Here is a 19220-nt window from a genome sequence, read left to right as displayed (position 1 = left end):
ATCGGTGGTGTACTTGGGACACCAGGTGGGGAGCGGCAAGGTGGCGCCCCTACAGGCAAAAATTTATACCATTCTGGCTTGGGAGCCCCCCAAGACCCAGACTGAGGTGAGAGCCTTTTTAGGTCTCACCGGGTATTACAGACGGTTTGTCAAAGGTTATGGCTCCATTGTAGCCCCTTTGACAGAGCTGACATCTAGAAATCAGCCCAGGAAAGTGAATTGGACGGAGGGCTGTCAAACTGCTTTTGACACCCTCAAAACTGCCATGTGCACAGCACCGGTGCTTAAGGCACCTGACTTTTCCAGTGAGTTCATTGTGCAAACTGACGCTTCAGAGCAAGGCGTGGGAGCAGTACTCTCACAGATCAATGATGAGGGCGGAGACCAACCAGTGGCTTTCATTAGCCGGAGGCTAATCCCCAGGGAACAGAAATGGAGTGCCATTGAAAGAGAAGCTTTCGCTGTGGTCTGGGCTCTGAAGAAGCTGAGGCCCTACCTGTTTGGGACTCACTTCCGTGTTCAGACCGACCACAGGCCCCTCAGATGGTTAATGCAGATGAGGGGTGAGAATCCAAAATTGTTGAGGTGGTCCATTTCCCTACAGGGGATGGACTTTACGGTGGAGCACCGCCCTGGTACAGAACACGCCAATGCTGACGGTCTGTCCAGATTCGTCCGCCTTAGTGATGAGGACTCCCAAGAGGTTGGGTAGTTCTCCCCACTTTCAGCTGGAGGGGACACGTGTTAGACCTGACACCTTTTGGCATGGTTCTTCCCCCATCTTTTTGCCTCTGACTCATGTGTTTTGATGCTGTGCTGGATTTCGTTTTTGCTGATTTAGATGCTTTGGACACTCTGCCACTGCTGATCAGTGTCAGAGTGTAAGTGCTCCCTCTGTAAATTGCCCTATTAATTGAATATACCTGATTGGCATATTTGTATCACCATGGAGTCCCTAGTAAAGTGCACTGTGTGTGCCAGGGCTGGTGATGACAGATGCTACTAGTGGGCCTGCAGCGCAGATTGCGCCACCCACATGAGTAGCTTTAAAATGGTGACTCAGGCCTGCCAGCGCAGGGCCTGTGTGCAGTCAGTGACTGCCATGTCAGCCTGGCCAGTGTCCCCACTGGCTAGGCCTAACCCTTCCCTGTCTGTGCACATCAGTCACCCCTATGGAAGGCTCAAGGTACCCCCCTGGGCAGGGTGCAGTGTATGGATAAGGTAGAGCATGTACTAGTGCAGGTCACATGCTCTGGTAGTGGGCTGCAGCCATTTTATGTGCTCACTGCTGTAAGGCTATCTTGCTCCATAGAGTAACATGGAGGAGGCTGGGCCCATGTGATACCAGCCTATCTTCCCATAGGAACAAGATGGGACATAAGTGAAAGATATCCCTGAACTCAGAATTTAATGACACATCTTTTAGTGAAGGGTGTTTTTAAATCCCGTAATGGAGAATAGCACTTTTAGAAAGTGGCTGTTCTCTTGTCTAAACCTTTCTGTGTGCCTGGGTTTGTGGAATGCCTGGGTGTGACAGGGGGGCTGCAGAGCCCCCGGAGGAGAGGGTCGGAGCCAGCCCGGGGATGAAAGGGCACATCTGCTGCCCGGGAGGTGGGAGGAAGAAACGCCTGATAAGTGCTGGGCTGTGCCTGCCTGCCTCCCCCATGCTAGCTCCCTCCTGCCGGCCAACTGACACCTCTGGCCCTGAAGCTGACAGGAAGAAGAAAACCAGAGACACCTCAGTGCTCTGCAACCCCCAGAACTGGTTTAGGCTGGACTCAGGGCTGCTTGCACAAAGACTTCAAAGGACTTCAAAGACTTTGAGGGGTATAAGGAAAGGACCCCTGACTACAGAGAGTTGGATTCTGAAATTCTACAATCAAGAAGGAACCTCTGCTGGAAGGAGGACAGCTAGAGAACTAAAGGAAGACTGCCTTGCTGTGTGCTCTACGGGCTGACCTGTTCTGCTGTCTAACTGGAAGCTGAGGAGGAGAAAGGGACTTTGCTGTGTGCTGTGACCCTGCCTACTTGAAACTGCCAAGACTCTGCTGTGTGCTGTGTCTACAACTGAATCTCCAAGGGCCTGAGAAGAGCTGGCCTCCTGTTGGGAACCCAGGGCTAAAGGTTCCTAAAGCTTTGCCCGAAAACAGCTGCAAAATCGTGCTGTTGTGACCCGAGGCGTGTGGTACTTGACTGCGGAGCGTGAGGAAGGGATCGGTGTGCTCATCGGCACATTACCAGTGAGGGTCGGAAGCCTGTGGCGCCTCCCCTCGTGGAATCCGCTCCAACGTGGTGGGGAGGTCGAGAGGGGGGTCTATCCGTGACCAGCGCCCTCGAAAACCCTTTGCCGCCAAGTCACCCTCATGGCCCGGGGCCAGGATCACCCCTAGAAGCTGCCGTTCGTGACCAGGAGCTGCGGGGCCGAAGACCGAAGCCGCCGCGCTCCCATTGGTCGAAGGAGCCGAGCCCCCTCACCTACGCCGCGACGGGATTGGCCCGTGGGGCGCGGCGTCACCAGCGTCCTTGTGCCGTGATTGGGTGGGAAGCGGAAGCGTCACGACAAGCCGTCCCGGGAGCCGCACTGCCAGTGGCTGACTCCCGGGTGTAAGGGGGGCTCGTCTGGAGAGCCGCGACGGGATTGGCTGCCTGGGCGGAGGCGGCTGGAGGAGCCGAAGAATCACCGCGATCACCGCCGGGCCCGGGAAGAAGTGACCTGACCCCGCCGAGGGACTCGGAGGCGTCCCGCACCCCTGGCCAGCCATCCCCCCCACAAGGTGAGCCTCACCGCCTCCCCCGCCGCTCGTTGGATTGTCGAGAGCGGGCGGGAGAGGACAGGGGACCAGCGGGGGACGTGTGCCATCTGCACGGCCCGGGGAGCCTGTCTCAGAAGGAGCGAGGCTACACCCGGGAAGAGAAATAGTCCCAGAAATAGTCCCCGAGCCTCACAAAGAAGCGCATTGGCAGCGCTTGGAGTCCCCAAGTAAGATGACACGGGGGCAGTATTTTTAATGCTCGCTTTGAGAGCATATTCTGTCAAGAACAGTCAGTGTTGCTTAGTCTGAATTATTGATTTGAGAGACTTGAGACTGTTTTGTTTTTGGTTCTGAGAACTGCCTATTATTAAGTGCAACCCTTAAGATAAAATGCTACGTTTGCTAAAGAAGTGATTATCATGCAACTGCTTCATTTACATGCTGAAACTAGATAAAGCTATATATTTTTATAAAATATACTTACCTGTGTGGTCTCAGTTTGTGGTGGATTGGGGATTATTGTTGTGTTAAGTGCAAATGTTATCCACATTGCCTCTGTTTAGCCTAGACTGCTCGCGCCATGCTACCTAGAGGGTGAGCAGGGGTTACCTCAGAGGGTTATTCCTTCACCCTGACTAGAAGCAAGGGTCCCTACTTGGTCTAAGGTACTTACCTCTGCCAACTAGAGACCCCCGGTTCTAACAGTTTAGTCTTATAATGAATACTTGCAGAATTGGGTTCTAAATGGTTTCAAAGATGCAAAGGGTGGCACAATCAAGCATAAAACGCTTTGGGAACAAGTAGTTCTTTTACAAAAGGAACTACAAAAGACTCACGTGATACATACACTGAGTCATCAACGTGATGGCGTTCACGTTGCAGGGAATTCATTGGCTGATGAGGCCACGAAGGCAGCTGTGCAAACGGCTTCCGTAGCTGCGATCACCCGGTCAAAAACAAAAATAGACAGCGAGATATTGCAAGCTGTCAGCGCTACAGTAAAAAAATGCGATAAAAACACTCCCGAAAGGCTTTCCAGTAAAGAGCTCATACATAACTGATGCGAATAACGTTCCATTTGCTCGAATCCCTGGAGTGGGGGATAGGGCAATTTCAAACATGGAACATAGGTTAGGACTAATTATAGCGGCACACGAAGGGCTCGCCTCTGCACACGCTGGTGTCTCGGCCACAGTATCATTATTAAAACAGATATACTGGTGGCCACAAATGAGAAGACAAACTAGGAACTATGTTCTAGATTGTGAAATATGCCAAAAAATGAAAGTTTCGACGGTAAAAAGACCAGCACAGACGCCCCTTCTGATCTCAGATAAACCATTAGCATGTGTTTACCTGGACCACTGTGGTCCCTTACAAAGGGATGGCAACTATAAATACATCATAGTCGCAGTGGACTCCTGCACAAGATTCATTTGGATGTGGCCCCAGCGCTCGGCTGACACCAGAACGGTTATAAAAGATTTGCGAGTCTTTATCGGCACATACGCAATTGGCATGCTACACTCTGACCAGGGTCCTGCTTTTAGCTCTCGAGCTTATAAGGAGGCATGGGCATTGCATGGGCATTGCATTGCGGTATTCTTGTCCCTTCCATCCTGAGGGAAACGGGATTGTGGAAAGAAAAAACCGAGACATAAAGCAATCTATAACGGCAAAGGTATTAGGTTCGGGGGTTGGGTGGGTCAAACATTTAATAAGTGTGCAACGTAGTCTTAATAATCTGCCAAGAAATTCTCTAAAAGGTTTCAGTCCGTACGAACTATTGTTCGGGACTAGAATGCATATCCAGGACCTCGATAGTCAGACTTCAGTGGTAGAAGGAAAATGCTTTGATATCAAAGATAGTTTGGCTATTTTACAGGACTTAAATGAAACAAGAAAACACCTGAGCAACATAAAGTTGAAACAACAGCCAACAGCCACTGAAGAGAAACCACCTGTCCCAGCAAGGCCTGTCTGGATTCCAAAGATTGGGGATCTGGTCAGAGAGAAAATCGCGGTGAAGAAGGAATTTGGGCCTTCTTACAGAAAAGCAGTACCTGTCTTAGCTGTCAACGGAACAAGATCAGTTGTACTACCGCCCCTTGCTGGTAAAAAGGAGAACCGAGTTGTATCCATCGACCTGGTTAAACCACAATCATGTGGCCAATAATAAGTAGTAGGCCAAGTGGACTCCCAAGAAATAGCAGAACACCAAAGTTTGCTACAAATCAAGAGGTTCAAACTGAGAGACTAATCACATTTGATAAACCTACAGTGAATGAACGAGTGCTATGCAACAAAGCCATGGAACTTATGCCTCTTAAAACCCAAATTGCAACAATTCGTCAAGAAACACCTGTCTACAACGATGTAGCCACAGACTATGCTAATGAAACAAAGAAAAATCCAGAAGCAATTCCAACAATTGACAGAACTGCATCAGGCTACTTCATCAATTTCGATGACTTTTCTGAGGATCCGAGCGAACCTGAGGAACAGCCAACAACAACAAAAACTTTTAAAGACGAAACTAAAGAACTCTTTCATCAATTACAAGAAACCTATCTGATTTCCCCATGGATTGAATTTTGGGTGGTGTAAGGTGTACTTTTCCTCCTGCTTTGGCTCATCATGGTGCTATGCTTGGGACACTTCATTGAGGGAAAATATATTACAATGGACACAGCAAGCCAGAATATCAACCTGGTCCTAAAGCCACACAAGTCTTCACACATCGAGAAAAGAGAACTTTCTTCAGTAAACTTCACAGCCAATCCGATACCCGGTGGGGTAGCATGGGACAAAACAGATTACGAAATATATGGCCCGGTCGAGCTCTTGAAGTATCCTCATCAATTTAAGGTTTCATTAAGTGACTTTGTAAAACCGAGCACATTCCCTGATGATTGGGACTTTGAAAGTATTAATGATATGATGTCAGACTTAGTTATGTCAGCAAAATTTACAGAACATGATTATTTACAAGGTTCATCAAATTATGAATAGATGTACTGCTACAATCACTATGCTAACCATTATTTGCATAAATCTGCTCAACCTAGAAATGTTTTAAATTATAATCAATGGGAACATTGTGCAACTCCACCAAAAGGTAGTTCAAAAAACATTTTATGAGAAATTCCCATACTTCTCAGGGTTTAACACAAGTGAAGCAGAAACGTTTTATTTCAAACTGTTAAATAAGACTGGAATGAAAACCATGCTGACAAATACAAAATTAATCTATTCAGAATTTTTTTTGAAAAAATGAATACATTTGGTTTTGATTTTTGGAAAAATAACATTGAAACAAAAACCATCTGGGGTACCAAAGATTGGCAAGGCCAAGGTATAGAATCATTATTTAGAGCCTGCATAATCCCAGAACAAATTATATTTTTGAATGACACAATTCAACAAACAACCTGTCTTGGCCTAGCCAAAATTAAAGACTTATACAAACCGTCTATTCCAAAGCCAACACCTGACAGTAATAGCACTACAGATGTTGAGATAGACTTATCCCATATTTTAAACCAAAACAGAACACATCCTGATTGGAAAAAATGGTTGATCTGGCCCACAGACACAAATAACTGTCAAGATAGATTCCTGAACAAAATACAGGGGTTCAAATTGATCAGGCCAGACCCTAGATACTCCCAGAGACAACATCCAGGGATAGTAACAACATACAGTGTAGGAAAACTCTGCCTTGAATGGCTACAGACATCCACACTGGCAGAAATTAAGCAACACTTAACTTTACTTAAAGAAGGTGCTGACTTGCGTGATTTCATTATGGGACCACGCAAACAGCGTCAAAAACGTTTCATAGCGGCCTCTATATATGCAGCTTATAACGAAGCTTGGAAAGAAACTAACATTGAAACAGCAGAGAAAATACGGGAAATTGACCGTATTCATTTGGAAAAATCACTTTCTGTTGTGGACAATGGGTTAATGACTCTGTCTTCCAGAATATATTCACTGGACAGTATTGTATCATCTGCGATCGATATAATAGAGCAGGACTTACTAATGTTACAACATGGTCAGTCCCAATTGCGTTCTATTGTACAGCTTGGCTGGACGTTACAAAATCTGCGTTCAGGCTACGTGCCTTGGCGTTTAATCAACACAACGTCACTATTCTCTATCTTTAACCTTACTGATATACAAATCAGCTTGGCACAAAAAGGAGCAGAATATACAATTCTGAGCATTGAAAAACTTGAGAGATTACCATTGACAATGTCAGAACGACCTGTCATCGAATGGATAATACACGGAATCATAGCTATTCCGATAACAACTTTCCAATTTCGATACTGCCAAAAGTATATACAGGCAGGCCAGTATGAAAGGTTGGGTAAAGGGTACATTAAGTCATCATGAAAATTACCTTACACACACACGTTATAGTGAAAAAGGACAGAATGTATTTCTTAGTGGAGATAATTGTGAAAAATCACTAAGTGGTATACTTCTGTGTCAGGGTATAATTCTACATGGGGCCTGTGAGGGGACTTCAAATAACCTTTCATGTCACCAGCTTGGCATACCTGCAACTCGAATAGAGCCATTCTTTAGACGGCTTTTGAACGGGAGCTACATTCTAATTGTGGACCACAGATGTTGTGGCTTGATGCCAGGAAAAGCTCATCTTGTAAGCGTTTCGTCCATGGTCACTTGTTGTATGCAAGTATTGTATCCAAACGACACTCCAGACAGGGAGGGAAAAATTTGGCCCAGTTTGAAAACCTCTTCTATTCGAATTGATACTTTAAGCAGAATGAAGTCTGTTCTTCTACAGACGCCTGTGCCCTTGACGTCATCAAAAGAAACGTATGATCTCCAGGTTGCAAGGACAACAAGAGAGATACATGCACTATTATCAACAAATTGCCCCATACATTTCGCAGAAATGCTAAACCAAATCTTAAACATTTCAGATACGAATGGTATCCCGAGTGTATTTAAGACAATTTTTTCGGGACTGTTGACACCTTTCAAAGCAGTCCTGGGCATCTTTCCTAATTTTGTCCATTCGATCTTTGGCGGCCTTCCACTCCTGTTGGGACTCGTAGCAGGCATTTTATTTTTGATACTCCTGCTTCGTTATGGCAAGCCATGTCACAGACAAGACTCCAGCAACAATGGAAGAAACGATCCTAGCTATACGCTATCGGGACCGCATAACTAAAGTCCTTGGATTAGCCCGGCTAAGAGATCTGAATATGACCTGGTTTCTTTCATTCAGACCCATCTGGCAGAACTGTATCTTACCTGTGTTAAGATGTATGCTATGCGGAGAAGAATGCGTGTTGGACGTCTGTCTTACACTACAATCAGAAGTACCATTGGATACAGATACTTTGCTAAGTCCTGTAACGGCTCATGCATCGTGTTGTCCCCAGCGGTTACCCATCCTGATGACGGCATTCGTTGAGACTTCACCACTGCGATTAAAGGGTAGTGAAGCGCAAGATGAGAGCAGCATCAACCAGGTACGACCTTCTGTGAGCAATGCTGATCAATACATCGATGATAGCAATCATTCTCACGACTGCACAGTTGCGGCATTTTCCAACTTGGTCGAACTTTCACCTGAAGCGGTAAACTGCTTTTTTTGAAAGTCTGTCTGAAATGATGTTCTCCCCTGAACAAAAAGAATACACTTTTAAGCAAACGAGCACTCAGCGTTCCCTGAACTCTGAATTTGGCCTTCAGCTTTGAAAAACAAAAGCTTCTGGAAATATTTGGAACTGTTTTGGCTTCTTCCCCTGAAAAACGAAATTATTTTTTTTCTCCCCGATTCCAAAATATTTACTTTTTTTTAGCACTCATCCTCTGCTTAAAGTAGAACTATTCTTAGAGAATAGAGCTTCTATTTTTAGGAACTCTAGAGACAATATATGACCTGAGCCTCTATCATATTTACAAATAACTGTATTTATATGTGATGAAATGGTCTCGCACTTTTCTGTATTAAGAGCCATTTCATGAGTAATTTTCGCAAAATCATTCCGCTGATATATATGCATCCTATTTTATGAATGATTACTCTGCTTGAAATACTGTACCTATACTCATTTTTCGTGTATTTCGCCTATGCCATTTCAGATGCAAAAAATTTATTTTGGGGTGGATCGGTACACAAGCACCGTTAGATATGTTTACTATTGCTTAATTTAGTAATTATGGACATGAATTCGTGGAGTGGGTGTAGTGTGTTTATCTAGGTACCTGAATCGATATTCATATTCTTTGCCCTTGTGTGGTTATAAATCAATAATATCCCCACAACGGCATAGAAACCCTTTTTCATAATTCAGTCATAGCGCATGCTGTCACATTAAGCAAGCCTATTCCTCCAGCCCCCTAGAAAGCACACCGAGTTCTCTAAACAAAACCAAGCCTCCAGCAACCTGGGAAATCCCCCTTGCTATTGTTTTGATTTCGTCCTAGAACTCCTGTAAAGCACTGTAAGAACGGCCAGTTCTTAGTGACATCTTTATTGACGTCTTATGTCCAACCTTACATCAAACCCGGCACATTTCAGGTATAAATATACCAACGCTGCCTTAAGCAAACACACGGTGGTGATGAATCTGGAGCAGCTACTACTTGCCCGAGAGCCCAGCTGATGCGAGAGCCCACGGACGCTGCCCCTCCCTCTTGACGCGCTGAGAAAGACGCTGTCTTTTCTCTTGCCGAGAAATCCAGCCTCCGGCGTTTCCAGCTTACCCTTGCTGGTGACTGGGATACCGAGTCCTGAGAGAGAGATACCAGCCCTCCTGCCTTCTAATACCCAGGTACTGAACTGACTAAACCCTTACAGAGAATTCTTGAGTCAGACCCTTGGCAAAACAAACTTAACTTAAACTGCTACTTACTTACTCCCTCCCACGTATTAGGCTTAGGTCAGGTACACCGGGGTAGGCGTAGTTAGAAGCACCAGTTGAGTACGATTAGTCAATGTATATATGTATGTATCTATTTTATCCATTTTAAAGTATCATATGGCTAAGAAACCATATCAATGCTTTTACAGTATTTCATAATCCTGCTTTTACTGTATGCACTTTACTTAACTATAAGTATTGCAATTGTAGCAATTCATTTCTCTTGTATGAGGAAAGAGACTGCTCAATAAATAACACCTTTTATTGAAAACGCCCGTCTCTTTTTCTCTGCAATCTGGTGAAACGCACCTTTGACTGAGTGAAATAGCTGTCTTTTGTTTTCACACGACTCTAGAGATATACTCTTAATCAGGGAGAGCAAAGTTGTCATGTTTTATGGTTGTCAGAAACTAAATCCCTTCTTGTCTATCCAGGGAGGTTAAACTCCTCCTCACCTATTCGAGAAAGTTTCTAGTGAACTCTGAGCTAGCTGGCAAAAACTTAAGTCTAATATAGTCAGTAGAGACCTAGATAACCTCAGTCCTACGTCTACACTACTGAAGATATTATTCCAATGCGCAGAGCCTATTGGGACTATAGGAACTACACTACAAGAGTGGTGCCCCGAGGGGCATTCAGAGTGGTGCCCCGAGGGGCATTCAGAGTGGCACCCCGAGGGGCATTCAGAGTGGCGCCCCGAGGGGCATTCAGAGTGGCGCCCCGAGGGGCATTCACAGTGGCGCCCCGAGGGGCATTCACAGTGGCGCCCCGAGGGGCATTCACAGTGGCGCCCCGAGGGGCATTCACAGTGGCGCAGAGGGGTACAGAGCATCATGGATAGTGATGAATTTGGTGAGTGCCCACAATGGTGAAAGGCATTTCGGAGCTCAATAAAACAAATCATTGTGTGGTCTCATAAGAATGATTGTTGCCCAGAACACATCATCTTGTAATAGTGATTTGTGGGTTCCAGTACACCAGATTCCCCATCTTGATTGGCAAGTAGTCTTTGAGCCTGTGCTTTCGCCAGAGGGTATAAAACTGAGCCATATTGTGCAGAGTTGCTTCCTCTTCTAGAACTGGGAAATTCAGACTAGAGATCAGTATGATGCACAAATATCCAGATGGAAACATTGCTGGACCTCACAGATGAACTGGGACTTCCAACTACCACTGAGGAGAATGTTGTGGAAGAACCTTCAGTGGAATTATCACCAGGTCCCATACTGTTCAATAATATCACTCCAGGATTGTCCCTATTGCACACAATCACCAGGTTTCCCTCTGAACTCTCGACTTCATTGACCACCATTGACCCCCCTCACTGTCCTACACCAACCTTATCTGACAACCCGATGGGCACTCTAACAATGTTTCCCTTGCATCACTCTTGCATGACTGACGAAAAGCCCTAACATTTCATCTCACACTGATGCTGGACAGTCCACAGCACTCCCATACATTGGGCCCCAGGTTGCCCCACATCAGCATTGGGCTGCCTCATACTCATCTCAACACTGTGTTCCATAATGTTCCAACAACTGCTACTATATTGCTCACACCCAAAAGTAAAATCCCATATCATCTATGCTCGATTCGCCACTGCTGAGGCAATCACTGAAACCTCACTGCAGCACCAGACTCTCTGCCACAAAGATAATCACGGGGTCAAACGCAATCATGATTTGATTTCTCTCTTCATACTATACATCATTACTAGGCCAACCTCGTAACAATGGTACTTTCTTATTCTATAGAGCATCACTGTGTTCCTGCAACTGCCGAGCATGTCCATGCAGGTTTTAAACGTTAGAAAAACACCGTTAAAAGTGCTGGGCTTTTAAAAGTGCTGGGCTTTTAACAATCTCCTATTTAAGCTTTGGTATCACCACAACAATGTCATGCATGCTTAGAATATTGGGGGTTACAGTTTATATAATTACTTTTACTTATCAGCCACAATGCTGTTTAACAAGCACTTGATGCCGGCTAAGAAATATTTTGATAATACTAGAAGTTGGAGCTTTGTCAGACAATTCAGTGATTTTCAGTGATTTGGAAGCACAGAGGGGTGACGGCTTCCTACACAACATTGTAACAAGCATTGAAAATGCAATAAGTCTCGCCTTTCATTAAGTTAAAGCCATTTGCTTTGCTAATGGTATTGTATAGCAAAGCAAATGGCTTAACTTAATAAACGGCGAGATCTGTTGCATTTTCAATGCTTGTTTGTTTACGGGTTTAATTACTGTCCCTTCCAACTATCCGGTACTCTTCCTGTCAGGAGGATTTTATGAAAAAGGATGTGAAGCTAGCTGAACCACCAGGTGATATTTGCTTTTATTATTACAGCAGATAAATTATCTAGTCCAGCTGCACCTGTAAATTTTAACATTTCAATTGTTTTCATAATTGCGGATACAGAAAACCACTCCTTTGTTTCTTCATTAACAAGAAATGTTATCGGGCCCTCGGTTACTATAGTATCTTTGTTATAGGTGTCTTTCAGGATCTTCAAATCCGCAAATTTCTTTAACTGTCTGATTTCCTCTGCACTCTGGGTCTTAAATGCCCTGTAAAAACACTACATTTTCCAGTGCACAATTTAAGCGTTGTACCTATCGTATGCATTTGCTCACTGCTACACCTGATTTTAAAGTTGTATCTTATCTCCTGAAGGGGTGACCACAATGGGCAAGATTATTTCATGGCTTAGGCAGCACCATTGTGTCTGCACTCGTCGTCGCACTTAGCCCGTACATATCTGTCCTGTTATTTCAATAAGTGATCTCGATTCTGTACCTGGCCTGGCCTCGATGTCACACATATTCTGGGCTCTTTACCTGCCTTTCACGTAACTAAGATCACAGTGAAGCACCTCGTTAAAGCACCCCACTTATGGCATATGAAATACCCATCGAAATAGAACCTCCCCTGCACTTATTTACCTCGACCCCGAAACCCGTCCCCAACCCTAAACTTACCGCTGGTGTTTGTTTCCCTCAGCCACCGGTGGGGTCTGCCTTGTTGCAAAGAGATCCGGAGCCCCAGGAACGGTTCATCCTCCTCCAGGGGAGCGCATCAGCACCGGGGCAAGGCCGCCAGCCCCCCCCATCTAAGACCGTCAGCGGTTTCAGGGGAGACTAGGCCCCCCCATCTAAGACCGTCAGCGGTTTCAGGGGAGACTAGGGAAGCACAGCCAGCGCGCAGGATGAGCAGCGGCAGCACCGGGGGAAAGGAGCGTGGGCAGTCAGCCCAGAGCACCTCACCCCTCTCCTGGATCACCAGGCACCGCGGTGGCAGAAAGAGCAGAGCCTGTTCACGCGCCCCTGCGAGAATCCAGCGAGCTCCGCCAGGCAGAAGCAGCCAAGTACCGAGCTACAGCTTCTCTTCTTCCCCTCAGGCTGCTTAAGTGCGTCAATAGCGCTAGGTTTACCAATCCATCAGTCGAACCAACGTTTCGGTGCCTAACGTCAGACAAGAAACAAGTGACCACCTCCCCCATCCAGGTTGCTGTGAAATCAAGCCCTTGCCCCACAGGCCTACCTTTTTGGGTCAAGGAAGAAGTTCAATGAAATATCTTAAGATTGTCTAACGACTGTGAACTGTCAGGGAAAGGGCACACACAAAGAGCCATTTTGAGAACTGCTGCTATTTTCCAAGCAATGTTTTTGGCTGTGCTAGCCGATGGGATAACTCACTCCAATACGCTTTATAAAAGGCTAAATCTGTGGACATAACTATTTTGCAATTATATTATTAGAGACTGTTTTTCGCGTCACCAGTAGCCTGGTATAATTACTTTACCGCGTGCCACGCAGTGGGTGCCCCACACTCCTCGAGCTGCGTTTTCAGTGGCCTTCGGCATGCGCCCCGATATGCGATCCCTTCTCGCATATGCACATCAATAGCAACTAGGAAACCGCGCGTTTTCTCCCGGAACGCTGTAATTGGCAATTTGTCGGTGTAGGGACTGGTGCGGGCCACACCAGCAGGGGTGGGTGACATGCTGCCGCCACTGCCGCCGTGCTCACACGCCGGGCAGCAGGTAGCCGCCGCGGCATGGTATCGAGCGCTGCGGCTCCCGGAGACTACGGGCGGATTGGTTATCGATCGTTGAGCCATCACATCGTGTCTGCGCGTGAGGGGGGATGGATTCCTTCTGCTGATTGAGCGCACTGCTGCGCCATGGCCCCTCAGCCGTTCTCCTCAGTGGTGCACGCCAACTCGGTCCTTTAGATGAATCCACCTTCGCACCGGTATCTTCCAGCACACTAGGTCAGAGATGCCTCGAGGATGCGATGTGCGGAGTCCAATTTAGACATATCTTACGGTGTAGCAAGATTGAACAAGCGCCCGCCCAAAATGACGTAGACTTTCCTCTTTTTGCCGTCCCACTTGGGCGGGCTTGGCCTGACTTCCTTGTTGCGTAAAAGGTTTATCTTTGTCTTTATGGGGCCATCTGTTTTGACCCATAAAGAAGATAACAAACCTTTTACGCCAGCAGGAAGTCAGGGGAGCAGGTCCAAGTGGGACGGCTCTAAAAGAGATAAAGTGTACGTCACTGGAAGCTCTTTTTTATTGGCTGGCCACCGTTTAGCATGAACGGTGACGCCAGCCAATGGAAAAGAGGGGCGGGGCTTAAAGCCCACTAGTGAATCTCACCAATATCACTAAATCGCACCAGCGAGACTGCGCATGTGCTCAGTCTTACGCTACGCTTTGACCTAAAAAGCAAGATGATTTATTTTATTTAAAGAGTTTTATATAGCGCTGGCTAGACCTGGAGGTATCGGAGTGCTTTACATGAGAATCAACAATGTAAAAGAAAAAGTTCAACAATAACATAAAAAAATAGGCAATACAATTAGGAGAGCAGAGAAAGGAGAGAGAAAAGTAGTGGAGGGGCAGGGGAGGTGAGAAAGGGAGGATAAGGGAAGAGACAAGGAGAGATGAAAGGAAGTCTGTCTAAAGACCGACTGGGTAGGTGACAACCAAGGAGGGAGTCCACGGCTCATCTCCCCTATAGCTAAACCAGGTAGCTCTATCGGGCATCAGACAAAATATGGTCAAGAGAGACGCAGGAGGGTTTGTTGTAGAACGCCACAGATAATACTGAGGTTTTAGACCGAGCTCAATCTCCTGGTGACGTTGTTTCCAGGGCTGAAGGGAGTAACAACAAAGGCTTACTGGACTCACATACACCAGCTGGTTCGAAGTTTAGAATTTAGAATTCAGGCCCTTTGTAGAGACCTTGGCCATGTTTTATGGCCTACAGATTAGCTAGATAGCATTGCATACCCTCTGTGAGTAAATACATCAGTGTTTTCATTTATCAGGGAAATAGCCATTCACTTCAGAGAACCCACTTAATAAAGTATTCACTTAAATTAGCCAAAATGTTTAAAGATGATCAGACAACATGTTTTTATATGCTTCAATGTCGACTTTCGTAAATGACAACCCACCACTTGTATACAAACTCTGCAGCACGATTTGAGTTGGCAATCGATTTTTATTAAGTCCCAACACTTGCATTATAAAGTTATAATTCTAAATAATATAACTGGGCAGCTTTCTTATTTGGAAGAGCTATGAAGCAATTTTTGTATCTGTCATTTTGACTAAGTGGAAGGAATTAAAAGTTGGAACCTCCATAAATATGTCTGATTCAGACAATGAATTCAAAGGTTGACTACTCAAGACTTTAAAAGTATGGGACCTAGGCACAAGGACCCATAAGAGAAACCACTTAAATAAGAGGAAAACGGGAGGCTCTGCTTTCACTTTCATTTTACCTTACTTCATATTTGTATGTGGTCATTCTCTCATGTTGCACACTAAGTGGGCCTGTTCCATGGCACAAGTAAATTTCCTGACGATGTTGTGACAGGAAAGGTAAAGTTAGAGGAAAGTAGTCACGAGGAGAAGCAGACAGTAATATGCAGTCCACTTTTTCCAGGTCTGCTCAGGATTAAAAACAATAGTTGTAAAGCACAGAAATTGGATGTGGCAGCAAGTGCATGCTATTAGGAGATCACTAGAAAGACTAGCCCCTTCTGCAAAAGAAAGGTGCGAGGCTGAAATGGGACTATGGCGCTTGGGGGCCCATCGAAGGCTTTATTTTGATGCAGGGCAAAGAACAGTGGAGGGACAAGGAAAACAAATTGGCAAAACACAGGAAACTCCATCCACCGTGTGCATATAATACAAGTAAAAATGATGAACAAAGAATTCATAGAAGAGATATCACCCAAGGGTTTACTGGTATACCTTGAGAGCTGGAAGTCTCTCACAGCCACGTGCTGCGAATAGGAATTATGCAGAGGTGCCTATGAGGGTCCCAAAATTAATTTCTATGGTGCCGGGGAGGGAAGAGCTGCAGCACAGGTGGAGTCCTGTCCAACACAGCTTTAGAAACAGGTTTGCCTTTGTGGCTGTTAAGGAAGAATGTGAACACCAACAGCGAAGCACAGCAGGAGGCATGCCCCACATCAGTTAATCCGGCTAGTCTTTCAGACATTAACCAGATTGAGATAGTGGTTATTCTGATCCTGTTGTTGTCAAGAAGAATGAAGCTAGTATAAGGAACCCACGAGAACCTTTTTAAAGAATTCAGCAAAATTGCAGAAAGTGCAACCATGACCTTACCTTCAAAAGCCTTTTGCGCTCTCCCAGGATCGTCTTGATTTTTGTCTGGATGCACCAATATGGATAACTAAAGAAGAGAAAATGAATCCCATATTAACACAGAAGAATGGGTAATGTCATTGACCTTTGATAACAAATTGTTAATAGCTATTTGGTTCCAACTATAGTCACAGGTTTGGCTGCATGCCTCAGTGTAAGATGAGAATTCTATTACATAGCTATCATACACCACTGTGCCTTTAACTTCATCTCACGATTGGGCTTCCAGTTGTTGTCTGTGATGGCACAGAAGCTGTAAACCATAAAGAAGGCATATCCAAGCTTAAAGAAGACATCTAAATTCACTTTTCAAGCAACGAATTTGTTCTCATTTACTTCGAGTGATGTTTTCATTAGCTGCATAAAACTAGGTCTTCAACTTTCTGTTAAGTGCTATTATTTCCTTGGTTTCTACCTTTCCGTAAACATTAAACTTTATTTTCTGATTCACTCCTTCCTGCTACCAAGCATTAGCTCTTTCTTTCTTCTCTTTGATATTTTTGCCTTCAAAGAAATGGAGCACTGATCCCACTCCACAAATGACTGTAATGATGAATAAGTGCACACATGCTAACTCATAGTCGAGACTGTTTTTGGCAAGTCAAATACCTTTAATGCTGCAAAAGGGTTCAAAAGTAGCAGGGATGTAGGGAAAGGGGATACTGCCCTTCTCATTTCATCAGATGAGCAAGAGGATAGCAATGTTCTTCTCAAAGAGCTTTCAGACGAGTAAGATCAACACAGCAAAGCATTACCCAAAAAACTGAAGTCACCAAGGCTTTAAGACAAAACTGACTGGAACATCACACTGATGGCACAAATTAAATGATGCAGCTGTCTGTACTGGAACGCCCAAGCTTCTTTTGAGCCTCATACAAACATGATACACAGCCCAAGAAAGTGGGATTCGCTTGTGGATTCGGGTAGCATTGTTTTTATTGAAGGAGGCCTATGCATTAAATAGTGAGTAATGGAAAACATGATTTTACAGTTTCACAGAAAGGGCCTAGAAGTCAGCCTTTGTGACCGCATTATTCTACATCTTGGGGCAATGCGTCCTGTAAGGCAAGTGATTAACCAAAACTGCCACCATTTTAGATAAAAAGTGGCAACCAGTCACAAGTCAGTGCTTTACAAGTCTTGTAAATAAAAATATGTTTCTTGGACTGCGTTGGTATCCTTGTTGTCTGGATATTGGGCTTCTACACAAAAGGGATCTATTTAATTATTCGACTCTCTGTAAATACACATTAAAACACAAATAATGAGCCTCCTCGTTAAGTTAATTACATTTAGAAGTCCTCTATAAAAATAAAAAAACAAAATGTCCAGCCAAAGTGAAGGACAGTTTCAATTCAATTATGGACACAGAGGTGTGGACTATGCTTTCTTTTTTTTTTTTTTTTTTTTAAAACTTTTATTGAGCCACAAAAATATAAGTACAAACACGGGCCCACAACCACACGGGCCGGCCGCTAACAACAAGGCCTGGTGCAATACAAGAAAATCAGTGGTCGAAACCCCAGCGGTCAGGCGAGAACAGGATACAAAGTGCCGCACAGAGTGTAGAACAGGATAAAAGACTTTTCTTAATTTAAATAAAAACTTAAAGAAAACAAACAAAAACAAAGGCGAATAGCATGATGAACAGAGTCAGCCCTAAAGGGGGGGGGAAGCTCACGAACAGGAGATACAAATTGCAAGCAATAGAATGAGTCAGGGCGGGGGGACAGAGGGGAGGTCGAGCAAACCATATGATTAATGAACGAACTGACGGGAATGCCAAGTCAGGGGGACAAGGGGACATCAGGGGTCTCTACCAGGGGAGGAGTACAGATGTTCCCACGATAGGCATTCCACTGACTCCAGATCTTCGTCCAGGCCCCTGGTCTGCCCCTAGCTGTGTACACTGTCTTTTCCCTGAACATAGACCAATCCATATTTTCTTCCCACACAGACACTGCAGGGGGCTTTTGCGAGCCCCAAAGCTGCGCTATATCTCGTTTTGCAACCATGTACCCCAGGGTCGCCCATCTCGTCTGGGCCACAGTGTAATCATTGGGTTCCCACACGTTCAGCAGACACCTCCGGGCCTCAGGCAACAGGGCAATCCCAGTAACAGCAGCCATCACCGCAAGCACCCTAGTCCAATAATCAGCCACCTCCGAACACTCCCAAAGGATATGGAGAAACGTAGCACTCATCCCGCACCCACGTTTGCACAAACCATCCGGGGAGAAACCCATTGCAACCAAACGAGGACCAGTAACGTACACACGGTGTAATATCTTGAGCTGGACAAGACGGAGCCAGGCGGGAATGGCGACCTCTTTCGGGGAAGACAGAGCCGATTGCCAGTCTTTGTCGTCCAAGTCCAGCCCGTCTCCAGTCCACACTTCTCGAAGCCGACCGAGTAAATCCGCACGATTGTTGATCAACTTCTTGTAGATCAAAGAGATAGTGCTATCAGGGAGATGACCGTCAAGTATACGATCTTCAAGGGGGGAGGATTCGGGGATGGCGGCACCGGAAACAAGAACCGAAGTCAGAGCATGACGGACCTGCAAATATCTAAAAAACTCTGTCACTCAGTTCATATTCATTCCGGAGGGCCTCGAAAGACTTCACTGCTCCGTTCACCCAAAGGTCACCCACTCTACAGATACCAATCATGTCCCAGCGTTCAAACCCCTTCGTAGTCCAGAGACTACCCAAACGTTCAGACGCATAAAGTGGAGTCGCCAGCGTAACTCTATCATCCCAGCCCAAGCTCACATTCGCAGCCCACCACACACTAACAGCAATCCTAGTCGGACCCGTAAGGTAGAGCCCAGCCGCCCTGGAATAAAGCACCCTATTGAGG

The 19220-nt window shown here is 45.5% G+C and overlaps 1 protein-coding gene across 1 annotated transcript in view; it reads right to left on the bottom strand.

Moving 5' to 3' along the window:
* The window catches only part of DNAJC8 (DnaJ heat shock protein family (Hsp40) member C8), a 222262-nt gene that overhangs the window by 108548 nt on the left and 94494 nt on the right, over positions 1 to 19220 (bottom strand). The window contains exon 4 of the mRNA XM_078682509.1: positions 16319 to 16385. Within this exon, the coding sequence (XP_078538635.1) occupies positions 16319 to 16385 (67 nt within the window). The remainder of the gene's footprint in view (positions 1 to 16318; positions 16386 to 19220) is intronic.

This window comes from Lissotriton helveticus, chromosome 3_1, assembly GCF_964261635.1.
Source record: "Lissotriton helveticus chromosome 3_1, aLisHel1.1, whole genome shotgun sequence".
In the NCBI taxonomy this organism is placed as follows: Eukaryota; Metazoa; Chordata; class Amphibia; order Caudata; family Salamandridae; genus Lissotriton; species Lissotriton helveticus.
This window is presented reverse-complemented; position numbering and strand designations above follow the sequence as displayed.